This window comes from Euleptes europaea, chromosome 1 (genome assembly GCF_029931775.1).
Source record: "Euleptes europaea isolate rEulEur1 chromosome 1, rEulEur1.hap1, whole genome shotgun sequence".
Lineage (NCBI taxonomy): Eukaryota > Metazoa > Chordata > Lepidosauria > Squamata > Sphaerodactylidae > Euleptes > Euleptes europaea.
This window is the reverse complement of record NC_079312.1, coordinates 22,958,034-22,980,785: the sequence shown is the minus strand read 5'-3', so window position 1 is coordinate 22,980,785 and position 22,752 is coordinate 22,958,034. Positions and strand designations below refer to the sequence as shown.

Here is a 22,752-nt window from a genome sequence, read left to right as displayed (position 1 = left end):
GGGGGGCCCTACAAGCCATGGGGCAAGCTAATGCGATGGCCAGGCCGCCACCCACCTACCCCACCCCACAGTGGTCTCCTTTGTGTGTGTGTGTTAAGTGCCGTCAAGTCGCTTCCGACTCATGGCGACCCTATGAATGAAAGTCCTCCAAAATGTCCTAACTTTGACAGCCTTGCTCAGATCTTGCAAACTGAAGGCCGTGGCTTCCTTTCTCGAGTCCGTCCACCTCTTGTTGGGTCTCTCTCTTTTCCTGCTGCTTACTCCCCCCCCCCCAATTGCAATTTGTCACGAACAAAAGGCAAATTGCAACTTTCGCCTCCCCCCGCATCAGCCCCCCGCGCTCCACCGGCAGCCCCACCCCGCTCGGGACCCCACCCTCTCCCATCCGCGCGCCCGTGGCCGCCGCCGTCCAATCCGCTGGGCGCTCGTGTCCCCCCGCCGGCCAATGGGGCCGCGGCCCGCCCGCCGCTTTATAAAAGCTTTGTCTGGGGCTCGAGCTCGCCCCGCCGCCTCTTCGGAACGTTCCGCTGCGGTCGCCGCGTTCGAAGGCGAGAACCTCCAGCCCCGCCGCGTTCGAAGGCGAGAACCTCCAGCCCCGCCGCGTTCGAAGGCGAGAACCTCCAGCCCCGCCGCGTTCGAAGGCGAGAACCTCCAGCCCCGCCGCGTTCTGCGCTCCCGGCCGCGTGAAGCCCTTCAACCAACCAACCAACCAATCAATCAACCAAGCAGCCAGGCAAGATGAGGGAGATCGTGCACATCCAAGCCGGGCAATGCGGCAATCAGATCGGTGCCAAGGTGAGGATGGCATTCTCTGCACACACCCACGCCCCCTTCCTCCTCCCCCCCCCGGCGTGAATGGCGCGGTAGGACGGCATTGTGCAAAAGCAACCCGTTAGGGAGGCGATGGGCCAGAGCATGAAACCGGCGCTTGCAGCCGTGCCACGGTGGCAAAGCGGAAGTCCTGCAGTATCGCACATGGCCGCGGTGGGAAAAAAATTGGGAAAGATCGTGGCGCTGTTTCTCCCCCCGGTCCCCTTCCCCCCCCCCATCTTATTTTTTTAGTCTTGAAGGTGCTGCTGGACTCTTGCTCTGTTCTCCTACTGCAGACCGACTAAACGCGGCTCCCCGCTGCGAATTACCCCCGTCTTTCGGCAGCGATCGAGGGGGAAGGTGGCGTGGCTTGGTCGGCGGGTCGCCACTAGGCAGTGCTGCCGTCGGCCGGTTAAAAAAAAAAAAAGGCTGGGGCGGGGCGATCCCTTTTGTCCGCTCGCGTTTTCAGACGTCCGCTTTGCCGACCCGTGGAAGATCCCCTCCCAAGGCGTCCTGGGGGCCCGGGGGTCTTTCCTTGCCCAGCGAGCCGCGGTTGCAAACCGGCGACGTCCGCCCGTGCGCGTCGGCGAGCCAGCCTGGAGAGCCGTCTTGCCTCCCCCACCCCGTGTCTTTGTGGCGGGGCGAAGCCAGGATCCCCGCCCGCTTCCCCCGACCAACTAACGGCGCGCGTAGGGTTGAGCGCCCAAGAGGCAGCAGCGAGCGCACGCGGAGGGGGGGCTTGGGGGGGTTTGCAAGGGGCCCCGGAAGCGCGGAACAAAAGGCGGGCGGCCTCGTCTTGAAACCAAGGGGGGGGGGGTAAAGGGGGAACAAGCTGGGGTTCCTTTTATGGGGAGAAGGTCGCAATGGCCATTGATGCGCGGGAGGTTTGGCCTTGGGCTTGCTGCTCTCTAGACCCACATTTTCCCCATCCAAATTCTCAAAACTCAACAATGGCCATTGATGCACGGGAGGTTTGGCCTTGGGTTTGCTGCTCTCTAGACCCACATTTTCCCCCATCCAAATTCTCAACACTCAACAATGGCCATTGATGCACGGGAGGTTTTGCCTTGGTTTGCTGCTCTCTAGACCCACATTTTTCCCCATCCAAATTCTCAACACTCAACAATGGCCATTGATGCATAGGAGGTTTTGCCTTGGGTTTGCTCCTCTAGACCCACATTTTTCCCCATCCAAATTCTCAAAACTCAACAATGGCCATTGATGCAAGGGAGGTTTGGCCTTGGGTTTGCTGCTCTAGACCCACATTTTTCCCCATCCAAATTCTCAAAACTCAACAATGGCCATTGATGCAAGGGAGGTTTGGCCTTGGGTTTGCTGCGCTCTACACCCACATTTCCCCCCCCCATCCGAATTCTCAAAACTCTGCAAGGGGGCTCATTTTTGAGTTTTGACAATTCAGATGGGGGAAATGTGGCTTTAGAGAGCGGCAAACCCGAGGCGGAAACCAACCCCCCCACACACATGCGTTTTTGCACATGGCACAGCCCGGGAAAGGAGAAGGGGGGCGGGCCGGCCCCCCTTGCAGGGGGATCCAGCCCCATGCCTACTTCCCCATGCAGCCACATGAGCCTCTGGCGACTCCCAGCGTTTTCTAGGCAGGCGTGATCCGCTTGGTGGGGGTCCCGTTTTCCTCCCTGCCTTTCTACGCCCCACCCGGTTTTCCTAGTCTGCTTTTCAATGGCGCCGGCGGCTTTCAAAGCATCTCCTTGCATTTTTTTTAAATAAATTTTTATTATTTTTTGTTAAAGTAAAAAACAACAAGAAAACAAATTATATAAAGCAAATCATAAAAAACAAAAATACAAAGATACAAAAAGAGCACATACAGCCATTATAATTACAATGTATAATATGGTGATGGGATACACTGTTAAGATGGGTGGTGGATATTCGAGCGCTTGCGTTTTATTTTTACGACTGCTTATTTATGGGCAATGGATTTTTGTCTGCTAGTGGGGGCGGAAAAGGTGCTTCGGCGGCTCCGCTCCTGGCGACGAAACAGCCTCTCTAAAATCGCTACTGTTGCACTGAAAAAAAACGAGAAACTTTTTTTGGGGTTAGCATCTCCATTGTATTTACAAGGGTGGATATTTTATAACGAAGTAAGGGGAGGGATAGATGTGTTGCTGAAGCATGGAAAAACCACTCCCTCCGCCGCCCCCCCCTAACAGATCAGCGAGAGCCTGGTTTAAATTGTTTAACTTCGATCTTATAATGTATAGATTTAGGAGGGGCTCCTCGCAGAGCTCTGATCGCTCCCTGCACACTAAATCCTGCCTTCCCTAGATTCCTTTGTGTTCCGGCTGGGGAAAGATTTGTCTCTCTCCCCGCCCCCTTTATGTGTTACATTGTGGCGATTCATAGAATAGGTTAATGCAACATTATGCCAATGCTAAGCTGTGGTTGTCTATTAGAAAAGAGACAGATCTTCTTGAAGATCCACCCCCCCCATGTGTTGGCTTTGTTTGCGAAAATGGGCGGGTGGGGGGAACAGCCGCCCGTTGTAGCAAGGGTGGCTTTCAATGTTGCCAAGAAAAACTTGGGTTTTCTGGATGTGATTCTCGTTTGGCAGTGATTTTTCTGACTCTTTTCTGCTGAGCGGATGCCTTTTTTCTGGCGCCAAAGAGCCCGTCCCCTCCTCGCCCGCCCACCATCTTTTTTCCCCTCTTCTTTGTCTGCTGGCAGGCAGCAGCACATGGCAGCAGGATTCCCTCGGTCCCATCTTCCAGCAGCCTTTAAAGGTCTTGATCTGGCAAGGCTGGCTGATTCCCCACCCCACCCCCAAATCCCAGTTCGGGCTCTCCCTTATTCCCCTGGCCTTGAAATATTTTTACAAAGGTTTTGGCTGGATTCCCTTTGACCGCTCGTGGGCCTTTTGTGCCTGTAATGGCTGCTGACTGGGTGGGACTCATGGGGGAAAGAGGCGGGGGGCTGCAGTTCTCTCTTGCCCTACTCTCTGGCAGAAAGAGACATGGAAATAGAGCCATTGGCTTTGTCTTACATGGCAGTGAAGACTCATCTTCAGCTCTTTTCCTTTGTCTTTTTTTATTTTTGGTGCCTGCTCGAATAGCAGTCGGAGGAAATGAGAGACGAGCCCCCCGTTTTTCTTGAACTGGTTTCTGAGCCTGCCGAATTCTGCCCTAGTGCCGAATTCTGCCCTAGTGCCGGCACGTGGCTCACCGTTTTGTTCTTGAATTGGCTCGGGTCCAGACTTAATGGTTTTGCATGGTGGCTGCAGGCAACCAGCTGCCTACCCTCCCCAAAGAGAAGCCTTATTAAGATGGATGGGTCTGCTCTGAAGTATGCAGGTGTGGGAGAGGAGCGCCTTTACTCGAGCACTTCCCCCCCCCCCAAGAGCCTAGCTTGAAGGGAGTGGATGCTCTAAGGGGTGGCCCTGCAGCGCGGCTGAGAAAGAGAGATGACCGAGGTGCCATTCAGCCTCTGCCCTGAACCTAAGACATTTTTGGCTGTGTATAAGGTTGGCTCTTCTATACCTGATGCTCCAGCGTGGGGTGGGGAATCCCACTTTGACCACATCCGAATGTTGAATATAAAGGGCATGCGATACAGGAGAAAGTTTGAGGAAGAATCCTTAGAGCGGCGTTTCTCAACCAGGGTTCTGCGAGAAATGGTGATAAATAGGTTAATCCTATGTAAATTGTATGTAATCCTAAGTTGGGGTTCCATGAGACATGAATATTATTTCAAGGGTTCTGTAAGGGTAAAAAGGTTGAGAAACGCTGCTTTAGAGGGTGTAGCTGGTATGAGTCCAAAGTATGGAAGGTGAAGGAAGTAAGATATTCTGCTGTCAGAAAGGGTGCAAACTGATACAACAGAATTCAGAAGTTGGGAGCTCTCCAAAGCTTGTGCATAGCTATACCAATCTCAGCAAGAACCATTTTATCTATACTTGCTGCCTTAAACGATGAATTTTTTTAAAAGATCTGCCCAACTTGAGAGAGCTTCGGACCCAAGATCTGTATGATATTAATAAAATAAACCCACTTCAGCAAAAATCCAATGCTGTCCCTTCTAATAAAGCAGATGGAAGAACATTGAGATGGGCCAGAGTGAAAGTTTTATTATCCTGTTTGGGGATCAATAAATCAGCTTAAATAGTTTGAGGGCACCAGTTTCTTGTTCCTGAAGTGATGATACTTTACAGCAGGACTGAAATGGTGTTGGAAGTTTGATGCCTCAGATCCTTTGTTCGATTTCAGGTGTGGCTTTGGCATGACTCAAAGCAACTGGGAGAATATGAATGTGGAGGGCTTTATAATATTTTAAAGGTCCCCTGGAGATGCTTCCCATTTAACACATTTCTGCTGTTCCATTTTTCTGCTCTCTTCCCTTGTCTTGGTTTTTCTGTTTCTTGCTTGGGCTGGATATTGAATTTATCAAATGGAAGAAGGGTCCCTTCAGCTTTGGCGTGCTGTTCTCTAGCATTCAGAGTAGTGCTAAGGAATGAGGCTCAAAGGCGATAAGGTGGTAGATCCATCCGCTGAAAATAGTACTTTTCCTAGGGAAAAAGAAGGAAGATCTTTAGCTCTTGCCAGAGTCTAGCTTGCTCCAAAGAAGGATCTGGATATTTGTGTGCTGCCCCACCCTCCTTCACCTCCACATGACCTACATTGCATAGATGCCTCAGTATGCAGGGGGGCGTAGCTGCACGTCTCTGCTGGCACCTGATGAATAAAGAGCATCGCCGTGCAAGAGGATTCTGCTTGGGTGCTGTTGCATCTTCCTGCAGTATGAGGGAGCACCCCCTTGTTTCAGAGCTGCCCTCGCTCTGGAATATGGCCGGTCTTTGGAGTCTGCCTGGGTCCTTTTTTTTTTTTTTTTTTACTGCTGATGGAGCCTGGTGGCGTCTGCGGCAGGGAGACCAGACCAAGTCGTTCTCCCCCACCCCATCTTTAAATTTATGGCTCTGCAGCGCCTTAGGGTGTGTTTGGCCAGGCCAGCCAGAATTTTTTTTCTTGGCATCGGCCACAGGGCATTTTAATTTAAAGCAGATCTTTAGATTGCAGTAAGCAATTGCCACAGCCATTCTTGTGATTCTGGAAAGTTTTTTTTTTTTAAATAGAATTTCGGTTTAAATTAACAGTGACACGCACGGTTCGAAAGCGTCAAATCTGTATTGCTCCTTTTGCAAAGGTGTCACTGCATCCGTTAGCAATCCCCACCATCTCAGTAGGGCAGAACTGCAGGACTGTTGAGCCTCACTGTGGTTCGTGGCACCAGTCCTGGGCTTGCCGCAAAGCCCCACATTTCACAATCCCTGGCCCTGAGAGTAGCGTTGATAGACACGTTGCCTGGCATGGTCCACTTTTCATAGAATCATAGAGTTGGAAGGGACCACCAGGGTCATCTAGTCCAACCCCCTTGCACAATGCAGGAAATTCACAAATACATCCCCCCCCACACACACACCCTTAATGACCTCTACTCCACGCCCAGAAGATGGCCAAGATGCCCTCCCTCTTATGATCTGCCTAAGGTCAACATGTGCCTAGAAATGCACTGTGTAAAATGGCCTTGAACGTCCTAATTTTGGGGGGAGTTCTGCAAAGAGTGCGGTTCTTGAAACTGTTTCTACTCCTTATCATAAAGCGAGGCTTTAAAAGAGGCTGGCATGCGCAGTAGCAATACAAAACAAGGCACAGGTAGCCGTCTTTTAAAAAGTCAGTTTCCCTGGTATGGTATTATAGTGACACTCTCTTCCCTCCCCCCAAAGACAAGGCTATATTATGCTTAGGCTTTTGCAGCAATAACAGGGCTATTGATTCTGGGGGTATAACAAGGAAACCATTCTAGACAGTGACTAAAATGGTCTTCTTTGCCTATCTTCTCCCAAATGTGCATTTTTTCCCCCTGCCTGAAGTATTGGGGCCAGTTGCCTAAATAACAGTCCCGTTTATTGAATTCACTGCGAGTGGAGGGAATGTTGACCACAAGCATAGATGGCTTTAAAGGGAATTGGTGGAGGAGAGGTCCACCAATGGCTACTAGTCAAAGGATTATATTGAGAGGCAGTACATCTCTGAATGCCCCGAGCTGGATAGCCCAGGCTAGCCAGATCTCAGAAGCTATGCAGCCCCTGGTTGGTATTTGGATGAGAGATCACCAAGGAAGTCTAGGGTCGCTACGCAGAGGCGGGCAAAGGCAAATCAGCTCTGGACATCTCTTGCTTTGATACCCTATAGTTGGTTGCAACTTGATGGCACTTCACACACGTACAAATCTCTGAATTCAGGTGATGGCAGGGCAAGGCCTTGGCCTCTTTGCTCTGCTCCTTGTCCTGCCAACCAGATGCTCTGGAAGACCAAGGTGGAGCACTGATCTGATCCAGCACGGCTGCTATTACAATTCCTCCTTGTGCTTATAATCCCTAATTGAACAAGTCCTTGTTCATGCAAGTGTTGCCAGAGTAGCCCTTGACCCATTTTGCTGCATGACTAATGCCTCCTTGAACACATGAAGCTGCCTTCTACTGAATCAGACCTTTGGTCCATCAAAGTCAGTATTGTCCACTCAGACCAGCAGTGGCTCTCCAGGGTCTCAGGCGGAGATCTTTCACATCACCTTCCTGCCTAGTCTCTTTAACTGGCAATTCCGGGGCTTGAATCTGGGACCTTCTGCATACCAAGCAGATGCTGTACAAACTCAGCCACAGCCCTTTCTTGGAAAGAGCAGTTAAGATCTTTGGGGTATTCTCACAATGCTTCATACAGGGTGGGGAATATAATTCCTGTTTGCTCTTGGTTCTTAGTATGGGAATTCCCCATGCCCTCGATAATTTAGCCTTCTGTCTGCGAGACCGTGTAGCTTAAAATAGAGAATTGTGTTTAGATTGCCTGTGTAGGGCTTTCACTAATTGCGTGATGCTCAGATCTGTCATTCGCTGCATGCTGATTTGCCTTACTGAGCATGTTTTTTAAACTTTTCCCTTTGATTCATAGCTGTTTGACTCATAAAACTCATATTGAAATAAATGTGTTTTTGTTTTATTTTTAAGGCGCCATTCGAATATTGTTGTATTTTGCAGCCTTTAGCTTCGGTCAGCTGAGTTAAACGGCATCAGTGGTTTTGTGCAAGTGGTCCCAAGGGTGTTAATAGGGACTCCTTTATGGTAGGGTGGGAGGAATGGTTTGTGGGAGGAACGGGGTCAGACCAGCAAGAATGCTTCCTTAATTTTAAGTCTTAATCCACTCTTCTAGTAATCCATGTGGACAAAATGATACCTTAAAATAGGTTATATATTCCCTGACCTGTAGGGAGGGATTTTGAAAACATGATGGTTGATGTCATATATATGATGTCATATATATGACATCAACAACCAGAAGATATATATGTGAAGAAGAGTTGGTTTTTATACACCAGCTTTCTCTAACACTTAGGGAAGAATCAAACCGGTTTACAATCACCTTCCCTTCCCCTCCCTACAGCTGACACCCTTTGAGGTAAGTGGGGCTGAGAGAGTTTGAAGGGAACTGTGACTGGCCCAAAGTCAACCAGCTGGCTTCATGTGTAGGAGTGGGGGAAACCAACCCAGTTCACCAGATTAGCCTCCGCCGCTCATGTGGAGGAGTGGGGAATCGAACTCGGTTCTCCAGATCAGAGTCCACTGCTCCAAACCACCACACCACACTGGCTCTACTACTACTACACCACACTGAGACATCAGCCACCAAAAGACCTGCACGTGTGTGTGTGTGTGTATCTATACACACACACACACACACACACACACGTGTGCATGCACACACACATGCATGTGAGAGGATGGCTAGGATTTTATGTAGTGCTCTAGTGTTTTTATCTTGGTAATCCTTCCAAACGAGCTCTGTAATTTAGGTCAGTATTCTAATCCCCCCTTATTGCCCAAAATGGCTTGCCTAAGGCCACCTACTGAGTTCCTAGCAGAAGGCCGGGGCTCCCAGGCTCCCAGCTAAGCCTCTTAGCCGCTGGGTTGCTGTAAACTAGTTTAGAATAGCTGCAGTCCCTTGTTCTGGTATTCCCGTGTGCTAATTTGGGTTTGGTCACTTGAGCTTCAAACGGGTGGGCCCAAAGGGGGCAGAAAGGTAACCCCACAAGAAGATGTTGGTTTTTATACCCTGCTTCTCTCTACCTTTAAGGAGTCTCAAAGCGGTTTACAATAGCCTTCCCCTCCCCGCAACAGACACCTGGTGAGGTAGATGCCTGTTGTGAGGATTAGAGTGTGCCATCCAGAATTGGTCTTGTGGATTACTTGCTGTAGATCCCTAAATGTTATGTAAAATTTTAAAGGGTCTTCCCCTCTTTATTTAGACACTTTCATCCTGCTTTTCCACCCAATGGAGACCCAGTATGGCTTACAACATTATTCTCTCCTGCATTTTATCCTCTTGTCCCCAAGAGGTAGGATAGGCTCAGAGAGACTGGCCCATGGCCACCCAGCAAGCTTCCATGGCAGAGTGTAGGTTTGAACCTGGGCCTCTAAGACTGTAGTCCAACACTAACTACTACACTGTGCTGGATGGAGCTCCCTGCCCTAGGATGTGGTGATGGCTGCCAACTTGGAAGGCTTTAAGAAGGGAGTGGATATGTTCATGGAGGAAAGGGCTATCCATGATTACTAGTCAAAATGAATACTAGTCATGATGCATACCTATTATCTCCAGGATAAGAGGAGCATGCCTGTTATATTGGGTGCCGTGGAACTCAGGCAGGACAATGCTGCTGCAGTGGTCTTGTGTTGTGGGCTTCCTAGAGGCACCTGGTTGGCCACTGTGGGAACGGACTGCTGGACTGGATGGAACTTGGTCTGATCCAGCATGACCTTTCTTATGTTCTAAGAAGCCAGCAGGGGTGATTTTGTCCACAGACTCCCTCCCATGCACAGAAGATGGGCAGAGACCTCTAGCCCCCTCTGCTCTGGTGAGAATGAATGACTTCTCCTGTTCTAGTGTGAGCAACAATAAGAGGTTGTGGCAGAGCCACTGTGCAGTATTCATTCTTAACAGAGGACATAGCAAGGCTCCAGAAGTGAATGTGTTGCTGTTAGCTCTGGAGAGGAGTGCTTTAAAGAGTCCTCTGCCTGGGAAGAAAGTAATGGATGTATGTGTAATGGGGGGTGGGAGTGCAGAGGCCCTAAATGGTGGTTTGGCATCAGCTATCCTGCTAGGGGCCAGAGAATACATGTGGCCTCTTCCCAGGAGTCCAATTGAGCCCTGCGCCTTCCTCCTGAGTAGGGGTAGGCAACAATCCTGTGATTGTTTTGCAGGAGGAAAAGATCAAAGTGGAAACTGGGGACCTGACCTTGAATATCATAGAGTTGGAAGGGACCACCAGGGTCATCTAGTCCAACCCCCTGCACAATACAGGAAATTCACAACTACCTCCCTCCATACCCCCAGTGAACCCCTACTCCATGTCCAGAAGATGGCCAAGATGCCCTCCCTCTCATGGCCCACCTAAGGTCATAGAATCAGCATTGCTGACAGATGGCCATCTAGCCTCTGCTTAAAAACCTCCAGGGAAGGAGCGCTTACCACCTCCCGAGGAAGCCTGTTCCACTGAGGAATCGCTCTAACTGTCAGAAAATTCTTCCTAATGTCTAGACGGAAACTCTTGATTTAATTTCAACTTGTTGGTTCTGGTCCGACCTTCTGGGGCAACAGAAAACAACTCTGCACCCTCCTCCATAATGCAGCCCTTCAAGTACTTGAAGATGGTTATCCTATCCCCTCTCAGTCTTCTCCTCTTCAGGCTAAACATACCCAGCTCCTTCAACCCTTCCTCACGGGACCTGGTCTCCAGACCCCTCACCATCTTCGTTGCCCTCCTCTGGACACGTTCCAGCTTGTCTACATCCTTCTGAAACTGTGGTGCCCAAAACAGAACACAATACTCTAGGTGAGGTCTAACCAGAGCAAAGCTCTGCTATGAAGCCAAGGGTCTTGCTTCCCTGTCATTAGGGCAATTGTGGATTCAGACAGGACGAGAGAGCCTTGGATTGCATCTCTGCCGAGTTTGTGTTGTGGGGTGAAGCCTTGCTAGGGCTTTAGTTGCAAGTTGAGGGGGGTGGCGTTTTCCTTCCCGGCAGCTGTCCTTTCTTCTTCTTTTTTATAGCGGGATCCCTTGGCGGGCATAAGAGCAGGCCTGTAAGGAGAACTGCTTCCAAGCCTCTCTGGCCTTCCAGTCAACCATTACCCAGGCCTAGAAAAATGCTTGGAATGTGTTGCTGCCCTCCCCACCACAGCTGTAGTCTAGGCGTTCCTCGAAGATGGAAAATGGGAGTCTTGTCGTCCCGTCGCGTGAGATGGCTTCCTAGGGCGGGCTTGTTCATTCCAAGGTCCGGACAGATGGGTCTGGGAAGCAGCCCCTTCCCTGCGGGGTTGATTTCTCAAGCAGCCTATCGGAGGGAAGCCTGGAATTGAGGACAGCGGAGGCTCTGTGTCAGCTTATTCTGAAGCAAATGCAATCCTCCCCCCGCCGCCCCCATTCAGTGGACTCTGCTCTCTTCACCATCTCTTAGAGACGGGATGACTCATCCTCTGAAGCAGACAAAGTTGGATATACAAAGGGTGGGGGAGAGAGATGGCTGTTGATGCCCCGACCTCTAGGTCTGCATGACAGTGTTGATAAGGAAAACTGGGGGAGGGCCCCTCAAGGTGACGTCTGCTCCTGGCATTAATCTTCTGCTCCAGCACTAGAAAATCAACCCAGGCTGCTCAGTGGCTTAGGCAGCGGAGAGCTTTTACACACGTTTTCTTGTTCCACCGGTGCTAGATGCTGGAAACTTGCTTCTGAACACCTTAAAAGTCTCTCTGTTCCCAGTGGATCCAGGTATTCTGGTGCTTCACTTGCCTGCCTGCTGGCGGCCCCCTAGGGGGTCAGTCCTGACCTTCAGAAGTTTCTCATCTGACCCCCGATTTCAACATCTGCCATATAATTTATTTATTTTATTGCACTTTTACCCTGCCCTCCCCAATCTGAAGGGGTAAGAACCTAAGGAAAGCCATGCTGGATCAGACCAAGGCCCGTCAAGTCCAGCAGTCTGTTCACACAGTGGCCAACCAGAGGCCTCTAGGAAGCCCCCAAACAAGACGAGTGCAGCAGCACCATCCTGCCTGTGTTCCAGAGCACCCAATACATTAGGCGTGCTCTTCAGATCCTGGAGAGAATAGGGTAATTTAATTCATTGATAGGAACATAAGGAAAGCCATGCTGGATCAGACCAAGGCCCATCAAGTCCAGCAGTCTGTTCGCACAGCGGCCACCTGGGTGCCTCTAGGAAGCCCCCAAACAAGACAACTGCAGCAACATTATCCTGCCTGGTTCTTGTAGGTTATCCGAGCTGTGTGACCATGGTCTTGGTATTTTGGTATCTTGGTATACCAAGACCACGGTCACACAGCTCGGATAACCTACAAGAACCTATGAACTCTGACCGTGAAAGCCTTCGACAATATTATCCTGCCTGTGTTCCAATGCACCTAATATATTTGGCATGCTCCTCTGATCCTGGAGAGAATAGGTATGCATCCTGACTAGTATCCATTTTGACTACTATCCACGAATAGCCCTCTCCTCCATGAACATGTCCACTCCCCTCTTAAAGCCTTCCAAGGTGGCAGCCATCACCACATTCTGGGGCAGGGAGTTCCACAATTTAACTATGCATGGTGTGAAAAAAAATACTTCCGTGCCTTTCTCCTCAGTGGGGACCCAAAGCAGCTCACACCATCCTCCTCTCCTCCATTTTATCCTCACAACAACCCTGTGAGGTAGGTTAAGCTGAGAGAGTGTGACTGGCCCAAGGTCACCCAGCAAGCCTCTGAATCTGGGCCTCTGTGACTCAGCCTGGTTTGCCTGTGGTGAAGCTGCGTTATAGGGCAGGGGGTGGGGACAGAAGGTCTGTGTCAGAATCTCAGTTGCTGTTCAGGGTGGGAAGGAGGACATTAGAAAGTCCTCTTCCTGCCTCACCTGCTCCATTCCAAACATGGCATGCGGGGCATTGAACAGCAGCAAACCTCTCCCCACCAATGCTTCTCCCCACCAATCCAGGCCTTGTCCAATCAATAAGATATGTCTAGTCCCCTGTTTATCATGCCCTATTTAAAAAACCCTCTCCCAACGACACCCCTCTGGTCATATTCTATCTAGACTTTTTGGAAAGTTCATAGAACATCTTATTTTAGGAAATGTGCACTGGAATGGTGGTGGTTTTGTCATCAAGTCACAGCAGATATGGTGACCTTGTTGGGCTTTCAAAGCAAGAGATGAACAGAGGTGGTTTGCCATTGCCTGCCTCTGCGTAGCGACCTTGGACGTGGTGGTCTCCCATCCAAGTACTAAACTGGGCTGACCCTGCTTAGCTTCCAAGATCTGATGAGATCGGGCTAGCTTGGGCCATCCAGGTCAGGGCTTACTGGAATAGCGACTATTATTTCATTATAAGGTTCAGCCACTTGGTGCTAATAAATAGTGGGATTTCTTTTTAGAATGAGTTTTTCCAGACTTGGGTATCACCTCCAATGCCCTAAGGGTTGCTTGGCTGTCTGGTTCCTTTGGTCTGATTGGACACTACAAACTCCCCCACCTCACCCCCCTAGGAATCACTGGCTCACAGAAGGAAGTGTAATCCCCAGCGAGGAATTGATCCGCAGAGGCTGGATGCAGGCAGCTTAACCTCGGTCCCTTTGCCATCTGTTCAGCCCATGTCGTTGGAAACTTCTTGGCGCGTCTGTGACGTCCTCCAAGCAGCTGGCTTAAAAATGCCCAGGATGATTGAGGGAAGGAGGCACGCTACAGTCCTCGAGAGGATCTCCATCGGTCCCATTCCTAGCTGGGTGGTTAACAGGACAGTGTGTGTGTGTTCTCTTCACATTGGCAAATGCAATAACTGTCCTAAGAATCACGCAATAACTGTCCTAAGAAACTGGCTCACGAAAGCTCCTACCCTGCCAGAAAATATTTTTGTTAGTCTTTAAGGTGCTACTGGACTCTTGCTCTTTTCTACTACTGTAGACAGACTAACATGGCTACCCACTGTGAATTGTCCTAAGAATGTTGCCAATGTAGGCTTTGAGAATCCCACTCGAGCAGCTGAGTGGATTATCCTTAATGTCAGTACACGTCACAAACCCCTTATGAAATTGGCTAGGTTGGTAGCTCACGAAGTGGCCCTTCATGAAGTGGCCCTGTGCTTTCAGGTAGGGCAAAGTGTGGGTGAACAGTAAATAGTAATAAGGCACAGCTTTCCTAAAACCCCAGTCAGCAGGATTACTTTATTGCCCCTACTACTGTTTTTGGGGCATTGCATAAAACTCACTGAGGACTGGAAACATGCTGAGCCGTTTGCTTTTCTGCGCGGGTCAAGTCTGAACGATGAGGGTTTTGAGTGGCAAACCTCAAACACCTGTTTCTCCTGTCACCCGTATATGCCTCTGCCTTTCCAGTTAAGCCTGCATTTTGGGAGTTCCTGCTCTGTTCTTCAGTGTAGTGTTGGGACACTGATATTCCTGTCCCTAAATTTTAAATGTACCTTCGTTCCATTTGCCTGTAACTCAACTTATCTCCCCATTGGGGAGAGATCTGTTTCATCTTCCATTTTATCCTCGCAACAATCCTGTGTGGCAGGTCAGAGTGAGTGACGGGCCCAACATTACCCAGCATGCAGATTCAGTCCTGGAGTCTTCTGGATTTTAGTCTGATGTTCTAACCAGCGCTGTGCCTTCCACATTTGCCTGCTAGAACTGATCTTATCCTTGAAGAACTGCTTGTAAGCTTTCTCTAAAGTACCAGTAGCCAGCCATGTTCAACAGGCAACTGGTATTTTAGGAGGAACTTTGCTTTCCCTGCAACGGGGAGAGGGAAGGGCGTTCCAGGGCATAGTTTGGATGCGCTGCTGAGGCCTGAGGGGATGCTCAGTTGCTGATGTGTTCAGCCTTCTGCCACCTCTGCTGGTGCTTTGTGGTAGAGACGTCTGCATAGAAAGGGATCCCTGAAGGGGGAGAATTTTCCAAAAATCACTCTTCTAGTAGATTCCAGTAGGCAAGGATATATGGCACTCCGGAAGAAGAGCTGTTTTTTGTATGCCGGTGTTCTCTATCTTTTAAGAGTAATCAAACTGGCTTACAATCACCTTCCCTTCCTCTCCCCACAACAGACACCTTGTGAGGTAGGTGGGGCTGAGAGTGTTCGGAGAGAACTGTGACTAGCCCAAGGTCACCCAGCTGGCATCATGCGGAGGAAACCAACCCGGTTCACCAGATTTAAGAGTCCACTGCTCCTAACCACTGCACCATGTGGGCTCCTTTCCTTGTACCTTAAGGCTGGGAGTTTCTACAGAGGATGATAAGCTACTGTAAGCTGGGATGTTCCCTTGACACAGCTCTCACCCTAGCCGAATTGAAAGGAGAGATACTGTTACTCCTGCATCCTACAGAAGGAAGGGTGTGAGGTTTCTGTGGGGCTAGCCTAGGGGAAAGCCAGTGGGCTGGCCTTTGAGTGGAGCACGGCCGTATTTGTGTTAGCTGCTGAGTCAGCCCGTCTGCCCTTTTAGGGGGAAACCGTGACTGTCTCTTAAGAGAAAGGGTCCATGACTACGCTAGTTGTGAAGTGCAGAGATGCCCCTTTCCAAACTGGTAGACACTTTTAGTTTTAGTCTGCCCCACCTGTGTACCTTTTTCAACCTAATCCTAAAATGTACACCTGAGCATCTTTCACATTTTTACCGCGTCCTTCCTCTAAGAAGTTCAGGTTGGCCTACATGGTTGTCCCTATGCCGTTTTGTCCTATCCATAGGCCTGTGAGGTAGGTTGGGATGAGAGGGAGTCTGGCCCAGGGTTACCCAGAAGACATCCTAGTAGAGTAGAAATATCCCTAGGGCTTTTGACCTGAGTTCGACTTACACCTTAGAACCCATTTGAGCATGTGTAGAGTGCACTTAAACACATGAAGCTGCCTTATACTGAATCAGACCCTTGGTCCATCAAAGTCAGTATTGTCTACTCAGACCGGCAGCGGCTCTCCAGGGTCTCAGGCAGAGGTCTTTCACATCACCTACTTCCTAGTCCCTTTAACTGGAGATGCCGGGGATTGAACCCGGGACCTTCTGCATGCCAAGCAGATGCTCTACTGAGCCACAGCCCCATTTCACTCATCACTGTCCATTGCACAGTTCTGAGAAAGTGTGCAGGGGAGGGGGAGTCTTAAGAGTGGTTTTCATGCCAATTCCTGGTAACTTCTCTAGAAACTGAGTTATGATTCATTTAATAATAGATAGCATCTGCAATTGGTTGGCTGCTGCTCCATACTCTTCCTTAGGATGATATGGCAACTATTCTAAAGCTGTTCCCACAAAGAATTCTTAAAAGCCTGCCGGGGGGCGGCAGGGGGGGCTTGTTCCTTTCAGCATGACCATAGCTGCAAGGGAAACCGCTTGCCTCTCAGTGAAGACGTGGCTAAAAACTGTGGTGGAGGAACTGGCAACACCGTTTCCAGTCCGATGTTCATTCCATGGTTGCCTGGGCCATTTAAAACTCTGCCCCGAGCTCATCGAAGTAACCCCATCGAGACTAGGAGAGTATTTGAAGGGCCTTAATGGGGTTGGGGAATTGTTTGTTTGCTGTACTGAAGGGAGGGAAAACGTGGGCGCTGGTATCGTACCGTCTGCCTGCGGGTAATCATGGAGTATGGAACAATGAACGTGAAGTTGCCAACTCTATTGTTGAGGGGTGTTCCCACGCTGACTCCTCTTCCCTCTTCTGTTTCCCACAGTTCTGGGAGGTGATTAGCGATGAGCATGGAATTGACCCCACTGGAACTTACCATGGCGACAGTGATTTGCAGCTGGACCGCATCAGTGTTTACTACAATGAGGCCACAGGTAAGCTCTCCTGCTCTGCCTGGTCTAGGGAGGGTCACTCTTCCTCATATGAGGCATATTGGCCTTGTTCTCCCTTTTCTAGTTCTATAATCTCTCACACGTGATCACATGAAGCTGCCTTCTACTGAATCAGACCCCTGGTCCATCCAAGTCAGTATTGTTTACTCAGACCGGCAGTGGCTCTCCAGGGTCTCAGGCGGAGGGCTTTCACATCACCCACTTGCCCAGTCCCTTTAGCTGGAGATGCCGGGGATTGACCCTGGGACCTTCTGCATGTCAAGCAGTTGCTGTACCACTGAGCCAAAGCCCCTCCCTTGTTGTTGGCTCATGTCCACACCTCCTTTTGCTCTGGGGGGAGTGCAGGATTTTACTTTTCCAATCAGGAAAGGGCAGTTTGGAAAGTAACAGCAAGTAATCGGGTGTGGGGATACAGTAAGCTTTAATGATCACAACTGAAATGGTCCCAGTTTTAGGCTGTTACCGCACTAGGTATTCCCAGCGATGTATTGAGAGTTTGAAACTGTTATAAAAAATACTGTTCGCACTTTGTTTGGCCCCTTTAGCTGTGAAGACGTCTTCCAACCATTTTTTAGCCGTGGCATCCAAAAACCCTTTTAAAGCGATGTTTTTTATAACATTTCCAAACTCTTGATACATCGCTGGGAATACCTAGTGCGGTAACAGCCTTAGCCTCTTAGGAGCTAAAATGTTTCTAGATGTCTGACTGAATGTGTGTAAGGTTGTACCTGAAGAAACGTCATGCGCCAGAGTAAGGTTCAGCAAGTTCTTTTCATTCTAGTCTTTACCCCATTCTTTCTTCCATCCTGACCACTGGGGATTTGTGGACGGATTGTGGCACGTGTGGCCAATGGAATGTGTGACCTCTAGGGCACTTTCACAAATCCAGAATAATGCATCTTCAACCCACTTTCAATGCACTTTAACGATCGTTTGCAAGTGGATTTTGCCATTTCGCACAGTAAAATCTAGCTGCAAAGTGCATTGAAAGCGCATTATTCAGAATGTGTGAAAGCGCATTCTATTCTCAAGAATAGACTTGGTGGGCCTTTAGCACTCTGTTGTCACTCCCTTGTACACCTTTACTTTTCTTTCCCCTCCCACCTACAGTGCCCCAGGAGTCTCTTTAAATAACTGGCACGTGCTCAAATTTCTGCTGACATGCTTCCCTTGTTACAGCTCCTTAACCACAATTTTCTGACTTACAAAAAAAGCTTCCTCCAAATCGTTTAGCTCAACTGAAAAACAAGTAACTAAGTACACATGTGGTTTGTGTACTTTGTTCTGCCTGTGTGCTCCTGATTAAAAGGGCTTTGCCCACTTGTTCAAACTCTCAAAGTAGATTTTTGCAAACCCATTGTTGGGAGTAAGACCTGCAGCACAGTAAAGATCTGTTCTTATCAAGTGTGGTGGGGCCAGATGGGGCTCTTAACCAGCAGGCTTCTGATTTGGCCATTGGAGATCCAGTTGGCTGTACAGATAAAAATGTTTCAGCAGCAGCTGCCACCAGCGTTAGTTTTAGTCTCTCACTCTTTCCCAGTGTATTTTTTTTTTAAATCACCTTTCTTCTCCCCAGCACTTCGGCTTCCTCTGTATATGCGCGCTGCTTTCTGCCGCAGCCATTTTATGGTTGGCTCCACCTCTCGTGGCAACCATTTTGTGGTTGAGTCCACCACTTTGTCTCAGAATTCAAAAGGTGCCCACAGGTTCAAAAATCTTGGGGGACCCCTGATTTGGAGGGATGCCGGGGACACTCTTAATGCCGAATCAGTCTGTCTGAATCAGATTTATACTGGCTGTTTCTTTTTGTTTTCTAGGTGGCAAATATGTCCCTCGTGCCATCTTGGTTGATTTGGAGCCCGGGACTATGGACTCCGTGAGATCTGGGCCTTTTGGCCAGATCTTCCGACCAGACAACTTTGTATTTGGTAAGATGCAGTCCAACCCTTTATTGTTGTTATTGTTTTGTCTATGGGTGGTGGGAAAGGGTTTAAGACAGAGACCATCCAATGGGGTTTAGTGACCAAATGGTCTCCACACAAAGTGACGAGCAGATTTGTCCTTGTGTTAGTGAGGAAAGAGGGTAGCAATGGGATGGCTACTTCAGTTTTGATACTCAGGCCTAGTGGCCGCTTAGACTTGAACCACTGATACTTTTGACCGGGTAAGTGTAAGACAGGCACCTCCAAAATGTGGGTCAGGACGACTGAAATGCCACTGGATCCTGGTCACATGGGGGGTTGTTCACCAGGGATCTTGGGTGATCTCTGAATTGTCTCTAATAAGGCCCTTCAGGAGTGCCTGAGCTATACCTTTCCACCATATCATTAGTGTTCCCAAGGCATGCTGGGATAGCCATCTTGAGCCAAGAGGAAAGGCGGCATGTAAATAGCTGATCTTCTGGGATGGCCACTGTGTAATGCCTGCTTTTGATGCTGTATTTTTGGATTTGATATCACTATTTGAACTTTGGCAATGTTACAGCTGGGGGTGGGCCAGTCCTTCTCCCAGGCAAGCACTGAAGTTCTGCTTGCACCCCCTTCGATCACAGCCAAGTTCAGTATTCTTTAGAAACCCATCTTTAGAGCTAATTTCCTCTGAACTGTGCCAATAGGGGCACGAGGTCCCACGGTGGCTCTTTAGTCACTATAAACAAGGGTTTAAGGCAGAGACCATCCAGTGGGGTCTTGGCTGGGGAGAGCAGGGTATTAAACTGGAATAATAAATAAACATGGCAACTTCTGTCTTCACTGTAGACCCTTTCCTTATGCCTGGGGGACTGATATCACCTTCTCCCTTGTAATGCAGTGGTGCTGTTTTTCCACACTGGGCCACATTCCTAGGATTTTCATTTTTGATTATGTGAGTTGAACTGGCAAACAGGCCAGGTGATGGTATTTAAGATGTCATGAGAGGGATGAGCTTGAGAATCCATCTTGATGGCTCCCAGAGATGTACTGGATGAATGTAACGGGGTCAGGCTGGGAATCTAATTGAGAGGCAGCCAGTTGAGGGAGTGATGGCCGCCTTAGCCACAACTATTATGTCTTCTCTCACACAGGCCAGAGTGGAGCTGGTAACAACTGGGCCAAAGGCCACTATACAGAAGGTGCTGAGCTGGTCGATTCAGTCCTGGATGTAGTGAGGAAGGAAGCGGAGAGCTGCGATTGTCTGCAGGGCTTCCAGCTGACCCACTCTCTGGGTGGCGGAACCGGTTCCGGGATGGGCACCTTATTGATCAGCAAGATCCGTGAAGAGTACCCTGACCGCATCATGAACACCTTCAGCGTGGTGCCGTCTCCGAAGGTCTCTGACACCGTGGTGGAGCCATACAACGCCACTCTCTCGGTGCACCAGCTAGTGGAGAACACGGATGAGACCTACTGCATTGACAACGAAGCCCTCTACGACATCTGCTTCCGCACCCTCAAGCTCACCACTCCCACCTATGGCGACCTTAACCACCTCGTCTCTGCCACCATGAGCGGCGTAACAACCTGCCTCCGCTTCCCTGGGCAGCTCAACGCTGACCTCCGCAAGCTGGCAGTCAACATGGTCCCCTTCCCCCGCCTCCACTTCTTCATGCCCGGCTTCGCTCCCTTGACCAGCCGTGGCAGCCAACAGTACCGAGCCTTGACAGTCCCGGAGCTGACGCAGCAAGTCTTCGACGCCAAGAACATGATGGCAGCCTGCGACCCCCGCCATGGGCGCTACCTGACCGTGGCGGCCGTCTTCCGGGGCCGCATGTCCATGAAAGAGGTGGACGAACAGATGCTGAACGTGCAGAACAAGAACAGCAGCTACTTCGTAGAGTGGATCCCCAACAACGTCAAAACGGCAGTGTGCGACATCCCTCCCCGTGGTCTGAAAATGGCCGTCACTTTCATCGGCAACAGCACAGCCATCCAGGAGCTCTTCAAACGTATCTCTGAGCAGTTCACCGCCATGTTCCGCCGCAAGGCCTTCCTCCACTGGTACACAGGAGAGGGCATGGACGAGATGGAGTTCACAGAAGCAGAGAGCAACATGAATGACCTGGTCTCTGAATACCAGCAGTACCAGGACGCCACAGCCGAGGAAGAGGAGGACTTCGGTGAAGAGGCCGAGGAAGAAGCTTGAGGTTCATCTGCTGCCATTTTTAAAAATTTAAAAGTAATTCGCACAAAATAAAAATTAAAAAAAAAATTGCATCTCATGTTCTATTTCTTTCTCCTCTTCCTTAAGCCTAATCTGTCGATCTTTTCTCAAGGCTTATCTTTTTAGGGTGCAGTCTCCATTTTAATGCTGGCTCGACACAGTCTTAATCCTTGTATGTTTCTTTCTCAGTGGTGGGATTCTCTCACGGCTGAGAAAACCAACCATCAGAAAGATGTCCCCTTTGACTGGCAAAATAGGGTCAGTGTGGAAAGAAGTATTGTCTCTGGCAACACCCAAGTGTTCAGCTCTTGGTGATCAATTTAAGTTATTTGAGACTCCGGGTTAAAGAAGAAACTGAACTTTCCCTTTCTGATTCTGGTCTTCACTGCTACTACTCATCGTACCTATGCTAGCTGTTAGGGTAGGAGCATCGTAGAAGGATTTGGGGAGAGATGGAGCTGTACTTGAGCCGCTATAGGTAATTGGATAGGCAGCTGCATTAAAATGGAGACAGTTCCTAAAATCCACATTGCCTTCTGTGCCAAGCAGAACTTCCTCTTCAAAACTGGGGGGATTTCATCTAGTTTTCGTGACAGCTGTTGAGGCTACAAGCATTTGGTTTCATATTGCACATGCTTATGAAAACTAAAAGCTGATTCTAGATTGTGTGTAGAATGGGCGTGGAAGAGTTTAAAGGCAGTGTCTGGGATGGGTAACAAGTTCATATTGCAATAGGTATACTCCATGATACTGGTCTCTGAAGAAACTTCTACTGGAGTAAGGGACTTGCATTGAACAACCAAGGTAGAAGGGACTTTTCCAGCTGGGAGAACTGCTGAAGTTCCATTTTATTGAACCATAGCCATGTAGGGTCTTCAAGCATGGATTTAATATTGCATAGCTGTAATACCCCTTTCAGAAAACTGGGTGTGTGTGACAGTATACCCAAATTTCATTAATGCCCAGCACTCTGGTGTGTCTGCTTTGGGGGACACCTATTTTCCATTCTCTGATGTGAAGTGAAACAAAAGTCTGCAGAAGTTAAAAGACTTGCTGCATCTGACCGGAGTTTAACCGAATGGCTTGTGAGCTTGTTCTGGCTTCTAATTTCCAAAAGAAGCCTTTCCCCTTCTTTACTCACACTCCCAAATCAGAGCTACTCAAGAGGAATGGTGGACAGCCACAACGTCCAGTTAATGACATGTCTTCTACCACTCAACTGAGTGTAGCCGTCTTTCAATGGAAGGCAGGATGTTTCCATTGACGTTCCAGAATTGCCCTATAGCATATACAGCATTGGAGAGGAAATAGTGCCGCCATCTTGCTGTGAACAGCAAAACTGGTTAAGGCTCAAGGGAAGGTAACAGGCAGGTGTCTGGTTAAGGGACTGGGGGTGGCAGTAGAGTCTTCTTGGTTGTAGGATGCTAAAGGAAATGGCGTGGCTCAGTGTCGGTTAGGGGGTAGCTGCGGATCCAGCTACCAAAGATTGAAGTTTAGATATGTAAACAAAGCCCCCCCCCCCGGGGGGTAGAATGGGGCCTCCTTTTGCAAAGAACGAGCACAGGGCAAGTTGTCTTTCAAAAGGCCTCCAAAGAGCTGGTCTACCCCTGCCGCAGAATTAATTGGTAACAGGCCGTCTCATGGGAGAGGAAGGTGCACCATGCTGAAATATTCGATCTGGTGGCTTTATATGCAGGGATGAGTGTGTTGCTCTTCAGGTGGAGAGACGACTGAAGGCTGCTCTCCTCTCTGCTTTGTTCTTGCTGGGATACTTGCTATAGGGTACAGCATTCAAAAACGTGTGCCTGTCCCACTGCCTCTTGCTCCACGTGTAAGCAAGGGTGAAAATTTGATGCAATTCCCCGGGGCAGGGGCAGTGCAGGGCTCTT

The 22,752-nt window shown here is 49.4% G+C and overlaps 1 protein-coding gene across 1 annotated transcript; it reads left to right on the top strand.

The window, feature by feature from the left end:
• Positions 1–734: 734 nt before the first annotated feature.
• On the top strand, positions 735–20,863 carry TUBB (tubulin beta class I). The gene is made up of 4 exons (XM_056851995.1): positions 735–795; positions 16,600–16,708; positions 18,544–18,654; positions 19,788–20,863. Exons 1-4 carry the CDS (start codon positions 739–741, stop codon positions 20,843–20,845), a joined length of 1,335 nt encoding a protein of 444 aa, XP_056707973.1. The 5' UTR covers positions 735–738; the 3' UTR covers positions 20,846–20,863.
• The last annotated feature ends 1,889 nt before the right edge of the window (positions 20,864–22,752 follow it).